General features: G+C 39.0%; 1 protein-coding gene across 2 annotated transcripts; it reads right to left on the bottom strand.

Annotated features, from left to right (window-relative positions):
• Positions 1-741: 741 nt before the first annotated feature.
• On the bottom strand, positions 742-21,708 carry LOC114650297 (CD209 antigen-like protein E). 2 transcript variants are annotated; one of them, XM_028799844.2, is made up of 7 exons: positions 21,465-21,708; positions 20,845-20,949; positions 16,370-16,525; positions 16,071-16,222; positions 6,117-6,232; positions 1,709-1,761; positions 742-1,066 (listed from the first exon to the last, which is right to left on the bottom strand). In XM_028799844.2, exons 1-7 carry the CDS (start codon positions 21,532-21,534, stop codon positions 1,023-1,025), a joined length of 696 nt encoding a protein of 231 aa, XP_028655677.1. In that variant the 5' UTR covers positions 21,535-21,708; the 3' UTR covers positions 742-1,022. The 2 variants fall into 2 exon arrangements, with proteins under 2 accessions (XP_028655677.1, XP_028655676.1); XM_028799843.2 differs by lacking the exon at positions 1,709-1,761 and having other exon boundaries at positions 21,465-21,707.
• Positions 21,709-21,931: the final 223 nt, after the last annotated feature.

Raw genomic sequence — 21,931 nt, 5'->3', positions numbered from 1 at the left:
TTTTGGATAAAGCACAGAACCACTTTACTGTAAATAACGTGTTTAGAGAAAACGGAGGTGCAGGCACAGCAGTTATAGCGATGGTGAGACGTGTATGGAAGAAATTCCAGAGATTGCCCCTCATTCTGATTTCTAAAACAGTCTTGTGGGATTTGAAGGGAAATGTTTTTGAAGGTTGTGTGAGGAATACCATGCTTTATTGGAGTAAGACATGGTAATGAAGGTGGAACATGAATCACATGAAGTTTACTGAAGTCCGTCTCTTTCTGTGCATCTCCAATGGTCTTTTATCTACAACATCCGCTGTCTGCACATTCATTCTCCTGGTTTCACCTCACACCACTCATTTGGGGTCAAAGACACCATCCGCACAGACTCTTCCCAACTCAAAGTGGCTGTATACCCAAGAGAATGGAATTAAGCTGTGGAGAGATTCTCATAAGTGCTGGTATTTAAGCGCTTGATCCTCTCTCATTCACTCACACATCCTTTGCAAGGCTTCTCAGGATAGCTCTCCCTGTACTGACACTGTCATCCTTCCATGTCCATGTGACCCTCCAGAATTTTCATTCTGAAAATGCCACTACAGTCAGGCAAAAGAATTTCAACCAAGTTATGAAGTTTTCTTTACTCACTGGTACAATTTACACTCATTAATTTCTCTATTTTGCCTCCATCGAGATCACATTCAGTATTGTAATATAAATAGTGATTACAGTAGATACAGAATATAAACTACAATAAATGTAAAAGTAATTTTAATTGATTCATTTTAGTACTTGAAGAAAAAACTGACACCATTATAGATCATCTCCAAGCAAAGTAAATAAAAGAAAATTAATGGAATGTTTCACAAGAAGATAGCATACTTTGCTTATTTTGTGCATTTGTTCTTTAATCAGATCACTTCAGCAGATTTCTTGTATGAGGGCTTAGTATGCCAGCCACGGTCTGACATATCCACTTAGAGAAATTTGTGCACTTCTCAGCTCTCCATGTCAGGGGCTCCTGGTGCAAAGCTATCAATGCACAGTCTTTGTCTTCTGTGTTATTAGAAACCGAAGAGCTGAAAAACAAAGGTGGTCAGTTAGAATGGCTGCACTCATGTACAAGCCTCTGAGACCTCTCCTATTTTTGAATGATTATTTATTTGATTGTACAGGGAAAATGTAATGCCAAGTGTGGATTGAATATGTACTGTTATATACACTGCTTTACATGTGACAGGGTATCTCAAAATATATTAAACATGGATATGTTATTGTCACATGTTAAATTATTATAACAGATTTTGTGTGACAGTATATTTGTGCGAATATCCTGTTTATTGTCAAACATACAATGGATGTGTTAATGTTGGGAGTGGCAGGCCTTTCATCATCTACTGGGTCTGGCTACTCCACCAAAGAGATATTTTCTTATACATTAAAGCCATACCATAAATTGCAAACACCGCTTGTGAGACATTATGATGATGTTTTCACAGGAGGTTCTGGACAATAACCAAGAGCTTTTACACAATACCTGTAGTATTTTTAAGGTCAAATTATTTCTTCACAATCATGGTATATATTCATTTTCCAAATTAAAATGTGTTCAGTAGGGAAGCATTTTTTATACATTTTAAAAAATAACTAGCCTATTTTTGCATTTTAAAATGGGGTTCTAGAGGCAGTACAAACATGAAAACAAAAGACTTAAAACCTACCAGAAATGTCCACTTTGAAGCAGCAAAGTTTATAATATAAGAAATTGTGCCTCCTATAATGACAAATATAAACCAAAAGTAATTCATTTAACACAGTAATACACAGATTTTGGTTACTGTTTCTTGAGGTAAGGCTACATTTCCTGTTCATCAATCTGCTCACAGTGGCTGTCGTGGGAGTGGGAGTTTAACATCTTCCAAATCCATCCATCCATATCCATTTTCCAACCTGCTGAATCCGAACACAGGGTCACGGGGGTCTGCTGGAGCCAATCCCAGCCAACACAGGGCACAAGGCAGGAACCAATCCCAGGCAGGGTGCCAACCCACCGCAGGACACACATAAACACACCCACACACCAAGCACACACTAGGGCCAATTTAGAATCACCAATCCACCTAACCTGCATGTCTTTGGACTGTGGGAGGAAACCGGAGCACCCGGAGGAAACCCACGCAGACACGGGGAGAACATGCAAACTCCACGCAGGGAGGACCCGGGAAGCGATCTTCCAAATCATATATGTTTTTGTTATGTCATGTTTACTCAAATCATGCTTTTTATATGCAGTGCTGGCACACATATTGAATCACATATAGACACAGTGGTTTAATGATTACTACACACTCAAATTACATGATTTATTTTTGCTAAATTGTGCCGTATTCAATTAAGTTCCACATTGCATTGGTCCGTTCTGCTACAGCCTTGGTGGAATCTTCCATTCTGTGCCATCTTCTCTTTTCTCCACGCAGTTACTGGTGCAAATATATACCAGTTACTCCAGGTTGCATGAAAAATATTGTAATGCCATTTCTAGTGCTTTTATTAATGGTTTTACCTATCTTAAATCAGGAAGTGCAGAACCAAGAGGTGGGGTGATTGTGGCAGGGGCTGCTTTTTTACTACATTTTGTCTTGCTATTTTTTACATAGAATACTGAGCAGTATTCACTTGCTGAGTGGCAGCGTGGTGCATGCTGGTGAAGTGTGCACTTAACAGTTCCATACTAACTGTACACTTGACAAGAAATAACTGAACTGATTACACTACCTTGCATTTTTTTTATTAAAAGCCTTAGAGTTTCAAATGAGCCAAGCCCTCCTCATGTTGACGTTGAGTTCACAATGCCAATCAATACCCGGCATTTCACACTTTCTGTGGTGTGTTGTGTGCACAATGAAAAAAAAAACATGGGTAAAATGCAAAATCCACTATGAAACAAAATGAAGTGCCAAAAATCGCTTTTTGAATTTTATAATATGCTGCTTTGCTCTCGCTGAGAAACTGGTAATACAAGAACAACTGAGGAAGATGTTTTTCAGTGAGTAAAAGTAATTAGTAACTTTTACTGTTTATTTTCGGTAGACATTTACTAAAGCCCACAGTATTTTGCAGTCGATGATTGTCTTTATCACATGCAGTGAAAGCCTGTCAGTGATTTTGTGTGTCATATTTTTTTCGATGATTATTGTCTAGATGTCTACAGAACAGACACAAATTCACTCCTGTGCAGCAAAATTCCATAATGTCTGTTAAAACAGTGGCAAAAATTAAGCTTTCAAGATAACATGCTGCACTTATAAGCATAGTTTAGAAATCTAAATTTGTCTAACCTCCAGTAAGCTAGTTAACATTACATCAATTGTCAATACTCTAAAGACAGTTGTTTATTGGGGTAGCAATGGAGTAGCATTATGTGTAATAGATTAATGATTAATGGATATTATCTGATATTACAGTACCTAGCTAACACATGGTTGCTGATTGTTTAGTAACCTCCATATAGACCTCTGGATCTACACATTGTTAAAGGCCGCTAAGGACAGTCGACATATAAAGTGCTCTGTGTGTTGTTGCTTCGAGGACATGTTTGTAAATTTCGTGGAAAAAGCATCACATAAGCAGCCTTGACATACAAAAAGAGCAATTTACTCAGATGAATTTCATCCATCCATCCATCCATTATCCAACCCGCTATATCCTACAGTTGTTGGTTAATTTTATTGGTAGCCAAAATTACTGATTTACTTAATGCCTTACTGCTATCAGATTTTATTGGAAGGGCAAAATGAAGTTTAAATCATAAGTTTAGGTAATACATTCACATGTTCATTTTGACCCTGGATTTACTGTATTTAGTATGATAAATTTATTAAGCACATTTAATTATAATTAGTATTAGTAGCAGTAGTAGTAGTAGTAGTATTGTATATATTAATACTAGTAGTAGATGTATTTTATATTTTTATCTTTATGATTAGATACAGTGCATCCAGAAAGTATTCACAGCGCATCACTTTTTCCACATTTTGTTTTGTTACAGCCTTATTCCAAAATGGATTAAATTCATTTTTTCCTCAGAATTCTACACACAACACCCCATAATGACAACGTGAAAAAAGTTTACTTGAGATTTTTGCAAATTTATTAATAAAAAAATTGAGAAAGCACATATACATAAGTATTCACAGCCTTTGCCATGAAGCTCAAAATTGAGCTCAGGTGCATCCTGTTTCCCCTGATCATCTTTGAGATGTTTCTGCAGCTTCATTGGAGTCCACCTGTGGAAAATTCAGTTGATTGGACATTATTTGGAAAGGCACACACCTGTCTATATAAGGTCCCACAGTGGACAGTTCATGTCAGACCACAAACCAAGCATGAAGTCAAAGGAATTGTCTGTAGACCTCCGAGACAGGATTGTCTCGAGGCACAAATCTGGGGAAGGTTACAGAAATATTTCTGCTGCTTTGAAGGTCCCAATGAGCACAGTGGCCTCCATCATCCGTAAGTGGAAGAAGTTCGAAACCACCTGGACTCTTCAAAGAGCTGGCTGGCCATCTAAACTGAGTGATCGGAGGAGAAGGGCCTTAGTCAGGGAGGTGACCAAGAACCCGATGGTCACTCTGTCAGAGTTCCTGAGGTCCTCTGTGGAGAGAGGAGAACCTTCCAGAAGGACAACCATCTCTGCAGCAATCCACCAATCAGGCCTGTATGGTAGAGTGGCCAGATGGAAGCCACTCCTTAGTAAAAGGCACATGGCAGCCAGCCTGGAGTTTGCCAAAAGACACCTGAAGGACTCTCAGACCACGAGAAAGAAAATTCTCTGGTCTGATGAGACAAAGATTGAACTCTTTGGTGTGAATGCCAGGCGTCACGTTTGGAGGAAACCAGGCACCGCTCATCACCAGGCCAATACCATCCCTACAGTGAAGCATGGTGGTGGCAGCATCATGCTGTGGGGATGTTTTTCAGCGGCAGGGACTGGGAGACTAGTCAGGATAAAGGGAAAGATGACTGCAGCAATGTACAGAGACATCCTGGATGAAAACCTGCTCCAGAGGGCTCTTGACCTCAGACTGGGGCGATGGTTCATCTTTGAGCAGGACAACGACCCTAAGCACACAGCCAAGATATCAAAGGAGTGACTTCAGGACAACTCTGTGAATGTCCTTGAGTGGCCCAGCCAGAGCCCAGACTTGAATCCGATTGAACATCTCTGGAGAGATCTTAAAATGGCTGTGCACCAACGCTTCCCATCCAACCTGATGGAGCTTGAGAGGTGCTGCAAAGAGGAATGGGCGAAACTGGCCAAGGATAGGTGTGCCAAGCTTGTGGCATCATATTTAAAAAGACTTGAGGCTGTAATTGCTGCTAAAGGTGCATTGACAAAGTATTGAGCAAAGGCTGTGAATACTTATGTACATGTGATTTCTCAGTTTTTTTATTTTTAATAAATTTGCAAAAACCTCAAGTAAACATTTTTCACATTGTCATTATGGGGTGTTGTGTGTAGAATTCTGAGGAAAAAAATGAATTTAATCCATTTTGGAATAAGGCTGTAACATAACAAAATGTGGAAAAAGTGATGCGCTGTGAATACTTTCCGGATGCACTGTATGTACAAGGGAAGTGTGACCATGGTGAGGTCTGTGGTAGAAGTGACGGATGCATTCAAGGTGGAGGTGGGATTACATCAGGGATCAGCTCTGAGCCCTTTCTTATTTGCAATGGTGATGGACAGGTTGATAGATGAGATTAGACAGGAGTCCCCGTGGACTATGATGTTTGCTGATGACATTGTGATCTGTAGCAATAGTAGGGAGCAGGTTGAAGAGACCCTGGAGAGGTGGAGATATGCTCTGGAGAGGAGAGGAATGAAGGTCAGTAGGAACAAGACAGAATACATGTGTGTAAATGAGTGGGATGTCAGTGGAATGGTGAGGATGCAATGAGTAGAGCTGGTGAAGGTGGATGAGTTTAAATACTTCAGATCAATCCATCTTTAATCAGCAAATAAAGATTCTTTTTACTTTTTTTTTCCAGCACAGCATGGTTTTGTTGGTTTTGATATCAACAGCACTCTTGAATATAATAAGCTGGGAAAAGGATTTATGAACTCACTTTGATTTATTGTCAATCCAATACCAATTTCCTTCCTTCTCCTGGTCACTTAGACCGATCCAGTAGGATTGCTTGGGTCCATTCATTGTATCATTGAATGTATTCTGCAAAAATTTCTAAACAAAACAAAGACAAGCATATGGTTACATTGCCATCTAATGGTAACAGAGAACAAAGCAGCACCTTCAGATCCCAACTCTTGGTAAATTAAGGAAAAGATGTGCTATTGTATGTATGAGTCAGTATTTAGCTGCAGACCAAACGTTAAATTCACAAAAAAGAGAATACAACAGTTTAAAGCACAACTTTCTATCTGTAGAGTAATAATTGGATACAATATGTCCCAAATAGGAGAGTATATCACAATTTAATAGGAAAAGAAGATAGGGAATGATTAGGGATAATAATAATAATAATAATAATAATAATAATAATAATAATAATAATAATAATAATACATTTTATTTATATAGCGCCTTTCCCATGCTCAAGGCACTTACAGAATATAAGAAGAACGGCAGCGTATACAGTTTATAGCGTTGTACAAACCAGACAAATAAATAAAGAAGATTACAACAGTGAATTCAGAGAAAAAAAGCCTAACAGACAACATAATTGATGGTCTAGCACACACACATACAGGTTACATTAGCATCTTGACAGAGAAGTAAACTGAGAGAAGGGTAATAAAGTCAAGTAGAGCTAAAAGCCTCCCAGAACAGATGAGTTTTGAGTTGTTTTTTAAAAGAATTCATAGAGTCAGCTGACCTGATTAATTTCGGTAGGTCATTCCAGAGTCTGGGCGCTATACAGCTGAAGGCCCTGTCACCCATGGAGTGTAGATTAGTGAGGGGCACAACAAGATTGTCAGAATCAGAGGACCTTAATGGGCTGACAGGCACATAGTGATGGAGAAGGTCACTGATGTAGTTTGGCGTGAGGTTATTTAAGGCTTTGTAGGTTAATAGTAGGATTTTATATTCGATTCTGTAAGACACAGGGAGCCAGTGAAGATGGAGCAGGATGGGTGTGATGTGCTCGCTGCTGCTGGTTCGAGTAAGGACTCTTGCAGCTGAGTTTTTGAATAAGCTGGAGCTGTGATAGAAGATTAGAAGGGGCACCTGCCAGTAGGGAATTACAATAATCGATGCGGGATGTGATAAAAGCATGGACAAGTTTCTCAGCATTAGAGAAGGAGAGGAAGGAGCGAACACGGGATATGTTATGGAGGTGAAAGTAAGAAAGTTTCTTAATGTGATTTATGTGGGCGGAATAAGAGAGGGAGGAATCAAAAATGACACCAAGATTTTTTACAGTAGAGGTAGGTCTGATGAGATCACCACCAAGAATGACTGGGAAGGAGCTCATTTTATTAAGTTGCATTTTAGTCCCAATTTGCAGCAGTTCAGTTTTATTGCAATTTAATTTTAAAGAGTTCTGCTCCATCCAGGTTTTAATTTCACTAAGGCAGGTTGTGAGCTGAGAAAGCTCTGATGAAGTTCCACTTTTAACATTGAAGTAGAGTTGAGTATCATCTGCATAAAAATGATAACCCAGTCCATTGCTATGGATAATATGGCCAAGGGGAAGCATGAAAATACAGAAGAGAAGAGGGCCGAGCACAGAGCCCTGAGGAACTCATTGTGTGACTGGCGCTGAGCTGGATCTGCTGTTGCCAAGACTAACAAACTCTAGCCTATCAGTCAAATAGGACTTGAACCACTGGAGGGCAGTGCCAGAGATACCCAGCATGTTCTCCATTCTGGACAGTAGAATGTCATGTCTGACCATGTCAAATGCTGCACTGAGGTCTAACAGAATTAATATGCTGGTTTGTCCAGAGTCTGCTGCCATAAGCAAATCATTGGTTACCCATAGCAGAGCAGTTTCACAGCTGTGCCGCGCCCTGAAACCAGACTGAAAGAGTTCCATCAAGTTATTAGAGGTTAAGTAAATGGTGAGTTGGGAAGCTACAACACGCTTGAGAACTTTTGACAGGAAAGGTAAGTGGGAAATAGGCCGGAAATTGTTAAGATTGTCAGCATCAAGACCAGACTTTTTTAACATTGGGGGTTACAGAAGCGATTTTAAAAGTGAGCGGTACAAAGCCAGTGTCGAAGGATGAGTTTATTATTGTTGTAACAGTCGGGATTATGGCATGAAGGCAGGATTTAAGTAGTGTGCTGGGGATGGGGACCAGTACACAAGTAGTCGGCTTTATTTTACAAAGCAGGTTATTAACAAATGCCGATGTGACTGGTGAGAACTTAGAGAAGGAGCTGGATGGAGTGGGAAAACAGGGAGAGATATAAACAGATGATGTATTTATTTTAGTTGAATTATTTAGATCTTTAATTTTGTTACGGAAAAAGTGGAGGAATTCCTCGCAGACTTCAGTAGAAGAGGTAGTTGGGCCAAATGTGGGTTCGAGTAGTTTATTACAAAGAACAAAACCCTTGGGTTATCGTGGCCACTTTCTATTATTCTACCATAGTAGGTGTTCTTGGCAGCAGTTAGTGCTTCTCTGAAAGCTTTTTGGTGGTCAGAGAAAGCCTGGATGTGCACGGTGAGGCCAGTCTTACGTGACATTCTCTCAAGGTGTCAGCCAGCTGCTTTCATAGATCGCAATTTTGAGTTATACCAAGGAGCTGAGCGTTTAAAGGAAACCTCCTTATGTTTTAAAGGAGCTGTTTTATCTAAAGCTGAATGAAGGGCTGTGTTATAGTGGTCAACAAGACTATCTAGTGTTGACGGAATAGGTGAAGACAGTAAAAGATCAGAAATGGATCCAGAAAGGATAGAGGGACAGATATTTTTAAGGTTTCTGTAAGAAATTTGTCGTTTACAGTTAGAGGAGGGAAGGGCAGTGAGACTGTGAAAAATACTGCTTTATGGTCAGAGAGTCCCAAATCAGTGCTGTAAATGTTGGCAACAGATAGTCCAGAAGTGCAGATCAGATCCAATATATGACCACCAGAGTGGGTGGGAAAATCAACATGTTGTGTCAAGTCAAAACAGTCCAGTAAGGATAGGAATTCATTTCTCAGTTTAGATGTAGTAATGTCAATATGGATGTTGAAATCACCAAGAAGGATAATTCTCTGAGAGTAAGAGCTTAGGTGGGTCAAAAGTTCAAACAGACCAGATAAGAAGGATGCATTGTATTTTGGGGGATGATAAAGAACAATGAGTGAGACAGGATCTGATTCCGTTATTAGTTTAAGAGCCAGGCATTCAAAAGACAATGGACAGTCAATTGGGATTCGTTTGATGTTTAAGTCTGCTCTGATAATTACTGCAAGCCCACCGCCTTGCCTTGAGCTGCGAAACTCTGTGTGGAAAGTGAATCCGGGAGGTGTCGCCTCTGTGAGAGATGTAAATTCATTTGGTTTTTGCCAAGTCTCCGTTAAACGCAGAATATAAAGTTTGGTGTCAGTGATGAGTTCTGACAGCACCAATGCTTTGCCATTAAGAGATCTCGAGTTAAACAGTACAATATTAGTTAATGAGGCTTCTTTTTGCACAGAGCCGTGGCCGGAGTTTATTTTCACATACTGTAAATTTGGCACACTGACACTTCTATTTCCAGGGCCATGAGAAGGATGGCTTATTCCTGAGCAAATGCTGCCAGTGGACTTTTCATTCGCAGCCCGGCGGTGGCGGCGACCTGACCCGCGATGTACATATTTCGGGTGCTGCAAAATACCGGCGTCTTTTAGAATGTTACAGTCAGACCATTTGCTCTGGACAAACTGTTTAATAAGAAGGAGTTTGTCATGAGAGTATTTTAACATGATAGTGAGTGATACTTAACTGATAGCAGTGGAGAAGCAGCTCAGCACAGCGGAGCCAATAGGACAGGCGGGTGTGGTAGCATAGGTGAGCGGCGATAGCAAGCAGCAGAAAGCATAGCAGGATGAGGTAGCAGGATTTGGATGTTCCAATACACAGCCACAAACAGTAACGCTTGGTAATTTCAGGTGTGATCTCACAGGAGCCATAAGCCATAAGCCAGGTTAGTATGAACATCAGATCAGTTCCCAGTCGTAGAGTACTGTAAGATGAAATGGGAGCAGATCAGCATAGCGAATATAATCACGGAGACAGATCATCCCGAGGTGCTAGATCGCCAGGTGCAAAGAAATGTTTGTATGTCTCGTCCCGTGATCCACAGACTCAGCTGTTCACAGTAAACTGGAGTCCATAAAATCTGTAAATATTAAGCCAAATCCATGCAATTCGAGTCAGCTGTATCCACGAACTATACATACAATAAAAGAAATAAAACAAGCATAAGAAAGTGCAGAATTAAGGAATATTTTGCGAAAAGTGTTGTTAACAGGGAGGAGCGGCAACGACATGTGTGCGCCAGCGTCCCCTCACCTGAAGATATGAGATCTGGATAAAATGAAGAAACTAAAAATATGAAAAGTGGTCTTTTGAAAAAGAATTGTACATATCAGCCTAAAAAGATGGGTCATTTCTTCAGTGTTAGGGGTGACAAATAACCTCAATGATATATAAAAACACACAGAAATATCAATGAGAGTTTTATCCAGAGAGCTAAAATGGACTTTCAATCATCTTTGATGGGCAATCAAGCATTTTTATCTGCATATTTAATTCTTAAAATTTTAGGTCACAAAACTTTTTTAGGCCATGGAACATTACACACAATATAGAGATCCTTGTGACCATAAAATATTATTTAACATGTCATTCTGGAAATTAAAAATATAAAAATACATCCATTTTCCCTTTCATGCCTTGCAGCATCAAGTGTAAAGTAACAACTATTATGATCTATTTTTTGGAGGGCAAAAAAAAAAGTTAAACAAATGTCAATATTTTATAACAAATTTATTTTATAAAATATTAATCAATGAGCTTAATTTTTACTATTGGCAAAAGCAAATGTTCCCCAAATTTTCTCAAACAAGTAAAAAAATGAATATACTAAGAAATAAAGGCTTAAAATGGACAAAATGCAGCAAAAAAATGAAAGTAACTAATTAGATAGAATAAGTACATAATCCAAAACCCCTAGTTCTAGAACTATATTCTAGATAACAAACATATCCCAAAAAAAGGGTAACAGAAATTTTAACAAAGGCTCACAAAAACAAGGCGAAAGGAAGAACATTATGAAATATTCTAAGAAAAGAAGATAGCAGGCAGCCAAAACAACAGCAGTAAATGAGTGCTAATGCCACAGCAACAAGGCCATGGCAATATGTGTCTTTTATGTGATTCTCAGGGGATGACTAGATCTGAGTGGACAACTTCCAATAGTGGCCTCACCTCTGTAAAATCAGAAGAAACCTGATTAATTGGGATGGACTTACAAACACAAAATCAATACTAAGGAATTGAGGGGTAAATAAAAAAAAATACAACGGGAAATAAAAACAACTGTGAGACACTGCTGTAATTCTAAAAGCAAAATGACTTGGCTGAAGTACCAGTCCAGTGCAGAACACACTCGCACACACACACCCATACTCACCCAAAGCTCCTCAAATGAGGAATAGGAAACAAAATTGAAATTCATCAGTTACATTGGGGAGAACATCACACAGAGTGACCAAGTCAGGATTTCAGTCTTCAAGACAAGCCACTGCAAAATCCTACTGACCTAAATAAGTTCACTAATAATAATAATAATATCATCCTATAACATTTATTGTCTGCAGAATTAACATATTCTCGCAACAATTACATCTTAAGAAAAATGAGCTCCTCTAGACATGCATAGATGGATCAAACAGTGAAAGGAAGCAAGTGAATCTTGACCAGATTCACTTTGAAACGTTTTGGACAGCCTTCTAGCAACAAATGAAAGAAAACTCACAATTTGTTATCTGAACAGGGCTTGTTTGCACTCTATTTTTCTTTTAGGCTCATCATTCCTAACCTTCTAATTACTGTTAAAGCAATTCCAGTAATGTTTCTAAAGCTCAATTTTCTCTTTATGTGGCTTTAGAAAAAAAATTCTACACATTTCTCACCTAAAGTATGCTCCCATTTTAGTAAATGTTAGCATTTCTATCAGCATCGTAAGAATTATGTTCATGAAGTTGGACACATATTGGCCATATTTTCAGGAGATTACCAAGGCAAATAATGTTTGGATAAACTAAACATACTTCTCCTCAGTAGATGGCACACTACACCTCAAAGAGGTTGCTTAAATGTGTGATATCATAGCTGCAGCATATTTTAAAGTTTGAGCCCATATACATACTGTGTTTTGACCTTTGTTCGGCAACCTTTTCTTATTAATTAATCCCTACTATAACAAAATGTATAGTGAATATGTCCTACATCTTGGTCTAGTGCATGACTTATGAGTATTCTCTGTTGTCATGCATGCGTGTCAGAGTGTCTTGTCAGAAGTAAGCACTATCATCCAGGTAAACCAGGAGGTGCGATCGCTGACTCTTCTGTCTCTTTTCATACCTACATCTCTAGATGATGACCACTGAGGGCAACTAACTCCATCGCTTCTCATTTGGGAGATGAGCCACCTGCATGACACCTTCTAGAGCTTTATAACTGTATTAAACCAGTAAGTATAAACTCCTTTTCTTTATTGTGCCTTTGTTATTTTGGTTCTTCATATTGTTTCAGGTAAGCGGGGTGTCCGAGCTGGCACCCCACCATTTCATTTGTACCTGACATTGTAAAGTACAGTACATGCTTCCTATTAGATATGTCACTACTCAAAAAGTAAAATGCAATGTCAGCACTTTGCCCATGCCACTAATGTGTTTGAAACTATTAAAGGCTTAGTTTCAGACATAAACATGGTGTTTGCAGGTGCTGCATGTCACTATTAGAAAATTACAGTGTTGTGTCATTGTTGAATTTTATTATTCTAAAAAATATTTGGTGTCAGAGTTGGTCTGAACAGCAAAGGTTTGAAATGGAAATAATTGACACAGATGAGAGAGAGAAACCAACACAGGCTACGATGAGTACATGTTGAGAGACTTCTGGACTCTTTTGAGACCCTCTCTAACAAGACGACACGCAGAAGCTCAACTTCCGTGTCTGGTCAGGGTTGCTTGTCCATCGCCTGAGGAAACCAAGGTTCACAGCACAACAGAAACAACTACAAGATGACCGCTGCCACACGCAAAGCACCGGTCGCCCAATGGGTGATGCAGGGAACATTATAACTTGGCCACTGAACTGGCCCTAAACCTGCCTGTTTTCTGTTTCTGTGTTTAGTAGAATGGCAGATCCCGCTAAAATAAATAACCTTGCTGTTCATGTTTCGAGTTAAATAAAGCTAGTTTTGCTAAGGTACTGAGAATCTGCCTCGTCTTCGGGGTGCAAGACACTAACTCACACATCACAATGTACATGCTAATATTAGTAGGAAGGAACTGCTTGGACACTACAGTATATTCCAATGGCACTCTAAATGATTCCTCAGAAGTAGAAACTAAAGTTAGTACCAGTGTAACAAAAGCAGAACATGGAGAACTGGGAGTAGGTCAGCAGGACTCTGTCTGAGAAGCATATGGTAGATGGACATGACCCTGCAGAACACAAAGAGCAAGTCAACCAGAAGTGAAATGTAACTGGTAATTATTATCTCATTGTGATCTTTGATCCTGATTTTTATTAATTTAAGTGTATTTGCTAAGTGATGCTACAAGAAAATGAAAACAGGAGATTATGATAGTTATGAATATTGTAAATGAAGGACCTTAAGAAGGCTAATGAGAGGTTTAAAATGTGCAGTGTTAGTCATCAGAAGATGTGTTCATAAGGTTAATAGAGATTAATGGATAAACTGTGTAGTGTTGGAAAGCACATGGTTAAAGGAAGATAATGTACAGTAATCCCTCCTCCATCGCGGGGGTTACGTTCCAGAGCCACCCGCGAAATAAGAAAATCCGCGAAGTAGAAACCATATGTTTATATGCTTATTTTTATATTGTCATGCTTGGGTCACAGATTTGCGCAGAAACACAGGAGGCTGTAGAGAGACAGGAACGTTATTTAAACACTGCAAACAAACATTTGTCTCTTTTTCAAAAGTTTAAACTGTGCTCCATGACAAGACAGAGATGACAGTTCTGTCTCACAATTAAAAGAATGCAAACATATCTTCCTCTTCAAAGGAAACAGAGAGTAAAGCAAACAAATCAATAGGGCTGTTTGGCTTTTAAGTATGCGAAGCACCGCCGGTACAAAGCTGTTGAAGGCGGCAGCTCACACCCCCTCCGTCAGGAGCAGGGAGAGAGAGAGAGAGAGAAACAAAGTCAAAAATCAATATGTGCCCTTTGAGCTTTTAAGTATGCGAAGCACCGTGCAGCATACTTAAAAGCTGCACACAGAAGGTAGCAACGTGAAGATAATCTTTTTGCATTTTTAGACGAGCGTCTGTATCGTCTAGGTGTGCGAACAGCCCCCCTGCTCACACCCCCTACGTCAGGATCACAGATAGGCAGCGCAAGAGAGAGAGAAAGAAAAGTAAGTTGGGTAGCTTCTCAGCCATCTTCCAATAGCGTCCCTTGTATGAAATCAACTGGGCAAACCAACTGAGGAAGCATGTACCAGAAATTAAAAGACCCATTGTCCTCAGAAATCCGCGAACCAGCAAAAAATCCGCGATATATATTTAAATATGCTTACATATAAAATCCGCGATGGAGTGAAGCCGCGAAAGGCGAAGCGCGATATAGCGAGGGATCACTGTAATCGTCAGCAGAAAGAGTGTTCTGGTTTGATCAGTCACAATGAAAACAATTAGACTGTCATAAAGGTCTAAAATAACTGCCATGGCCTTGTGGAATCTGAGGCTATGGCTGCGATGTCCAAAAACAATTTTACTCTCTTGTGGACTTCCTTCAGCTGTTTGTGTAGTGGATTAAAAACTGAGTAAATATCCGTATCTTTTCTTTAATGCCATATTCCCTTGTTTTCAAATCTATTTGATATTAGTGTTAGGAGTAAAGAAACATAAAAGGTGAGTTAGAAGAGAAACGAAAATAAAATTTAAGAGAGAAAAAAAGATTTAAGAGGTCAGAAGTACTTCAGTGGTGAACACGTAGGGGAGTCTCCCACCTGTCAGACCCTGTAGAGCTGTAGAGGTTTTGTGTGCTTTTCTATTGATCTGGTACTTTGTGTCACCTGTGGAAATAAGACAATTTGAAATATGCAATTTAGGCAAGTAACTATGTCTTTACAAACTGGAGTCCAAAACAGACCTGAATGATGTAGTGAAAATGGTGGTTATATAGGAGAGCTGGAGGAAGTGATGTCAGTATGCCTGAAACCGGAAGTGACACCCTTAGACTCCTTTGGCCGGTTGTCAGAGGAAAGAGAGAAAGGATCAGTGAACACTGACATCCCCTTGTCCGGCATGTAATTACAACCAATCGAGCCTTTTAGCTGCCTCCCATGTTTGACACCCCCCCTATATCTGTGCCTCTTTTGTTGTTTTGGTTGATGTTGTTAAGCTTTCTTGATGCATTGAAATGTGCCATGTGCAGGTGACTTAACAATTGTTGATCATAATCATCGATTAAAATTACACTCTCTGACTCTCGAAACATTACATGCCAATGTGGTGGATGAAATGGGAGTGTACTTTTAAATGGCTCGGCCATCTAAGAGTAATTTTTGTCTCAAGAAGAAACTGCCCAATGACAGAAGTCAGTTCACAATTTCATTTTAAAGATTTTCTGTGAGACAAAGAAAATATGTTCACATTTCATGATTTTACATTATTGTCCTAACAATTTGAAAAAAAAAAAATCTTTACTTGGTTTTTCCAAGAGTAACACTGAGGAGCTCATCTTGAGAATGTCTGTTTTACAATGAACTGTAACAAACAGAGCTCTTCTGCAATGACCAGTAGATCCAAACAGAATTGTGCTGCTTCCCTTTTGTTAAAGATTTAGTTAACTAAACTTCAATCATTGATATGGAACACACCTTCTCAGCATCACTTGTTATGATTACCAAGTGACCCCCTAGAGATATGCAGTGATCTCGACTGGTGTTCCAGGTCTTTGTTTCATTCGACATGTAATAACACTTCCCTTTGAAATATAGCCAGGTCTCTGGACAGAAGGCACAAGTCCAGTCTAGGAAAAGAGAGGAGAAACATGTAATGTCATACGCAAATAAAGCAAGCAGACTTAACTTTGTATCTCTGATGTATAGCATGCACAGTCATAAGGAACTTTATATGTATAGTGTAAATCAGATCAGGAAACTGGCTGCTAACTTACCCTCCGGCTTTCCTGTGTTTGTGCCATTACACTGTTGATCCAGTACTGAGTATTTTCTGTAGGCTTCCATGTACCTCAAGTTAAGTTTTGAATACTCAGACTCAAGAGCACTGTAGTTAAGATTTAAGTTCTCTTTATGTTTTTTGGCTTGCACCACTGAAAAGGAATGGAAATTGGACATTTATCTTAACATAATATATTGTAACAATCTCAAACTCACTTTTAACAAGAGGAGCATTACAAGGCTGAGACAGAGGATGTCTGCTGTTATATAAAAGTTATAAGCTCCACTGCCTGAAAGGGTTGCTCCATAATCTGAAGGCTTTGAGCTTGTGTCGTACAAATGCTCTTTCAGGAAGCAAGAGCAGCTGGAAATAAACAAATTCCACAGCAGAGACACGATTAAACCTACCTCCTGGCTGTGGGGAACAGACCCTGTCCTGGTAGCATCAAATGCAAGGCAGAAAACAATCATAAAATTGAGTTCCTTATCACCAGAAAGTCTTTTACAATTCCCTAAATAACAAAGAGTTCAATAAAAAGTAAAAGCAAAAAGCATTTTTTATAAGGTACAGCACTGTCTGGTTCCATTCTGAAGTACTTTAGTAAGATTTAATATTATTTATATGAGTATACAGTAGGCTACTTGGTTAAAATATTATACTGTACTAGCCATATGCGCCCAACTACATTGCGCGTGTTAAAGTTGTCTGTGAAGGGCTCCCTGTTTAAACGCGGCTGCCAGTCATGAACTGGGCCCTTCGTCGCACAGCATTATGATTTTTTATAAGGGAAACAAAATTACAAAAGAAAACCCTTGGACATCGATTCGATAGGAACGGCCTATTTGGAATCACTGTCTGAATAGTAATTATGTGGTGGTGGAGGAGCATTTCTGCTTCTCTCCGTTCACAGTCCGTCTCGTTTTCACGATGCTGTCATTTCCTCTCACGATCTCTTCTCAACCTTTCTCCAATCTCGCAGGTTGCTTTGTGGCAATCCAAAGAGTAAGGCAATATACACGGAGCAATGGTTATAAAAGAGGGACACATAGGTATCCAGGCTCTTTAAAGCATAAATAGGGATCACTTCACTGACATGTGAGCAAGCCACGGTACAACTGTGAGACGCGCAGCATTCATTGGCTACAACATAACGATAATAATTTCCAGAACGTGCTGTTACGTTGTCATTCGTTTTACCCACTGTCTTTCTTTCATTCATATGTTACGTAGGCACGTACCTTTTATCTTTGGCAATCTCATTCTCTAACCAGGCCTCAGGAACTAACCCGCGTAACACTGTCCACCACCCCTTTCATTATTCCAGCACATTGTTGACATCCGTGAGTAACAACAACGTACTAAACTGGAGGGTGGTCTACACATGCGTGGAATTCACGGACAAACAAAGATCAAGATCCAAATGAAGATTATATATAAAGATTAGTTAATTTAAAGCACAACAATTTCTTTAGTTTGAATGTCTGTGTTTTGAGGTGTGACTGGAGTACTACAGTCTTCAGTAGTATAAGCCTGGAGGAGATTCTTAATACAATGCCTATGTTTTAGCTGTCTCTCTACTGCCATCTAGTGCTTCTTCTTCTAATTCATTCGCGGACAAACAAAGATCAAGATCCAGATGAAGATTATATATAGAGATTTTAATCCATGTACATACAGTATGTTGGGTCCAAATCATTATGTGTATCAGACAGCGAATAGACATCCCTATTTGATTTTTAATATATTAATATAGTTCTGGACCCAGAGCAGGAACTCTTCAGACTTTGATGCTACTGGTAAATAATTTTGATTTTAGATCAGTTCAAAAGAATGAAAAAATATTAAGTTCCAAAAACAAGGTGAATTTTAAGTGTATATTTTGAAAGAAAAACATGTTACACATGCTCAAATTTAAAATAGAACAAAAGGCTTAATGCCAGATCCAAAGGCCACAATTAACAAAAATGTTTTCACTTAAAAATATTGTCTATCTGGAGGTATTTTCTCAAGGACAAAGATTAACAGGAATCATATGCCATTGATATCGCTAAGATATGGTATCGCCAGTGTTTTCTTACGAAAGCCAGTGGAGCAGCAAACACAACGTGGGTCCACGTCCTCTGCACTGGGTAATTCTTAAATTAGTTGACGCCTCTCTATGTTCACGAATATAGTAAAACTACTAGGGCTTCTTCAGGTTACTTTTTGTACCGAAGACCACAAGCAGCTAGTTTCTTCATATTGATTAAAATAATTGTGTGCCAGGAATCAATCTGCCAACCTGCCAGGGAGCAGTACTTCAGCTTTGGTTAGTTAAGAACACAAAAGGACATTTTGAAAGGTAAAGCATTAACCCCCCAGACAATGTGAATATTGTTGATATCATGGGATCAGCAATCTCAGTCACTTTCTGCTATCCACTGTCAGTAACACTGAGACTAAGACAAGCACTAATGGCTATGGGGAGATCAAATTCATGATTTTTCACTAAATTTCTGTTCCCCCTTTCCCAAAACCTCTTAAGACTAATCAAAGTACCTGCCTCCTTCCCTGCTGCTAACACACAAGTCTTCACAATGAAATCAGTTAACTGTATGGCCACATTCAAAATCCTCCTTCTAACACGTAAAATTTAAAATGCATACATTGCTCTTTTCCTTACAAAACTCATTAATGGATATTTCTTTAAAGATCCATGATATTTTCAAGACAAACAACCTGTTTAAAGCTTTAGGAGAAAGAAACTTTAAAGTAATCTGCCTGATATATAAACCATGTCACATCAGTCTAAGTGTCCAGGTGAATTTCATACATTAGCATAAAGTATACTTATTAGAGCTGTTGTGCTGGCTATTTGTGCTGCAGAGACTTACGTTGGCCCTGCAGTGGGCTGGCGATTGGCTCCAGCAGACCCCCGTGACCCTGCAGTTAGGATATAGCGGGTTGGATAATGGATGGATGAATGGACTTATGTTGATCATTTTCTTAAAATAAAATTGTGGTATCCATCCTAGCATGCTATTAATAACCTTTTCTGTTTCTTATTTTCTATTCACTTCCCCACTGCGGCATTGAAGACACTGTTACAGTGACCAAATTGATACCCTGGGGCAGAAAATCAGAGGTTACAGGCGGCGTTTAACTGCTGGTATCTATGGTGACAGACACAGCATCAGACTCACGGATTGTGCAACTGATAGGAACTGTGCAAGTGTCTTGTGAATGGTTTTACCAGAGTTTTTTTTTTGTTCACCTACTATGCCAACTGGACTTTTTTGCTGTTAACATAATTTTCTCTTGTATTCCCAAATGTTGGTACATTTATTACACTGATTATAAGAACCATTTCTTAGTTACTTAGGTTATCTTAAATTGACAGAAGTATCTTCTTTGTTATGTTATAATGTATGTCTGTTTATTAGAGCATAGTTAATGGGAGGTTCTATCATAAACCCCCACAAGCTACATTATAAATGAAATATTCTAATTATTTCTTGTTTCTCTGACTACAGATTAGTTCCAGACTGGTAAGTTGGTAAGGCATGGAGAGCAAACAGCTTCAAACTGCACATACAGAATGTACTACATGTACTGAAGTGAAGCCATTGAGAAATAACAACCTTAAAGTATAGAAAGTAACTGATGTTTAACATGAGAAAGCTATGATTGTAGAAGTAATCTTTTTTTTTTCCTTTTTGTCTTTTATTCTGCATGTGTAATAACATTTTCCTGATTTTTTGAGATTTGTTCCTTTTTACATTTTCACTAAACTGTTAAAATGAACATTATTGGATTGAGAAATGTATTTTGTTACACATTTGACTCATGCTGGATCCTACTTTGCCATCTCAGTAGCTGCATGATTTTGGGAACGTGGAAAGATGCAGCTGCACTGATGTTCCTTAAACCTCTCCTCCAAAAGCAACACAAAGTTTATGAACTTTTCTATTATTGTCCATTAAGACAAATGTGAGTTTGCCCATATTATGACTCTAAGTAAGACCCCACAGTCTCTCTTCAGAGAAGGACACTATGTAATAAATTGAACTGAAGCAAGATTTAATAGACATTATATGTGAAATAGGATTCAAATAGCCTGCTACCTCAATTTTCTGTATGGAGTTTGCACTTTCTCCCAGTTTTCTATGGATACCCCTGTTTTCATCCCACTTTGCAAACGCATGCATGTCAGGTTATTTGGCAGTTCTAAACTGGCCCTGTGTGAGTGTGGTAATGTTCATGAATAGGCCTTGCAGTTGATGGGAATCTTCTCCAGGAGTGATTCCTGACTCTCACCTGATGGTACTCTCATAGTCCTTGAAGGTTTAAGGGGTTTACGTTTGTCATGTATGTTACATTTTAAAGATAGGAATAAAAAAATGTTTTCTGAAGTGGAAACAGAATGCAAATGAAACTGCTGCTGCAAGGCACACACACAAATGTAAATGCAATGTAAACCAAAGTACTCACACTGTATGGCCAATATGGTGATTATAACCACAAGCAAGATCAGGCAAAAAGCCAGCAGGAGAACCTTGAATAACAACATCATGTCCTTCATTCTGGTAGGGGGTGCTTAAAGATTAGAGAGACAAAGTTAAGATAGCTCTTATTAAGAAAAACAACTATTGTGTTATTGCTTATATTCCAAAATGTCAGCACATAGTAACCATGGATGCCTTCTGTAACAGGCTGTCATGTTTATATACAGAACTACGCTGTCAGGGTGTAATTATGTTCCCTGAATCAGAAAATTGGAATTTGATAGAAAACCAAGATGTAACACACCTTTTATTGTTTAAGATATAGCCAGATCAACTAGTTAAGATGCCACCAACACAGCAAAACTAACATGGCAAAGTGCATTAAATAGTCACCTAAAGGCACACTTACTATTTATTTTTAAAGTCAGTAAGCATACAAGTATAAAGATGTAGCACCTATGTAAATACATCAGAAGTTATAGGTCTAGTGTCAAAAGAGATTCCTGCTTCTGTTTAAAGCGACAAAGCAGCCCGTGACTGTTGATTCCCTCTACCCCACCATCCCCATAAGATGACAAGTGTTGTAACAAGTCTTATTTCTGTTACCTTCTTTTACTGCTGTTACTGTAGTGGACTGGCTGTTGGTCTTCTCTGAAGCCCCCTTTGTAGAGGACATGATCTGCCCAGATATTGCATCTCACAGGCTTTCTTTCATATTTGCAGCTATGAGGACTCCCAGGATAGAAAGACACTCTTATTGTTTCTCCGTTGTCTTGAATGTCTGCACAACTGTTGATTAGTGAAACAGTGTAAGGTAGAGTTGAAATAACAGTCTGCATAAATAGAGGAACTCCAAAAAAAGGAACTAAAAACTGTGTGAAGTTTCTACTTCTGCATGGCCATCTAACATATCTAATCTCAGAGGAACTGCTGCCCTGTAAGTGCAACAAAGGATTTAAAACAGCAAGTAGTGAGAACTATTTTTACAGACTAACTCCACATAGATGTGTTAGAGTTGGGTTAGTTACTGATATGCATCTAATCAGATACAATTTACTGCCAGTACCTGATTT

This window comes from Erpetoichthys calabaricus, chromosome 4 (genome assembly GCF_900747795.2).
Source record: "Erpetoichthys calabaricus chromosome 4, fErpCal1.3, whole genome shotgun sequence".
Lineage (NCBI taxonomy): Eukaryota > Metazoa > Chordata > Cladistia > Polypteriformes > Polypteridae > Erpetoichthys > Erpetoichthys calabaricus.
The sequence above is the reverse complement of the archived record's forward strand: the minus strand, read 5'-3'. Positions and strand labels throughout refer to the sequence as shown.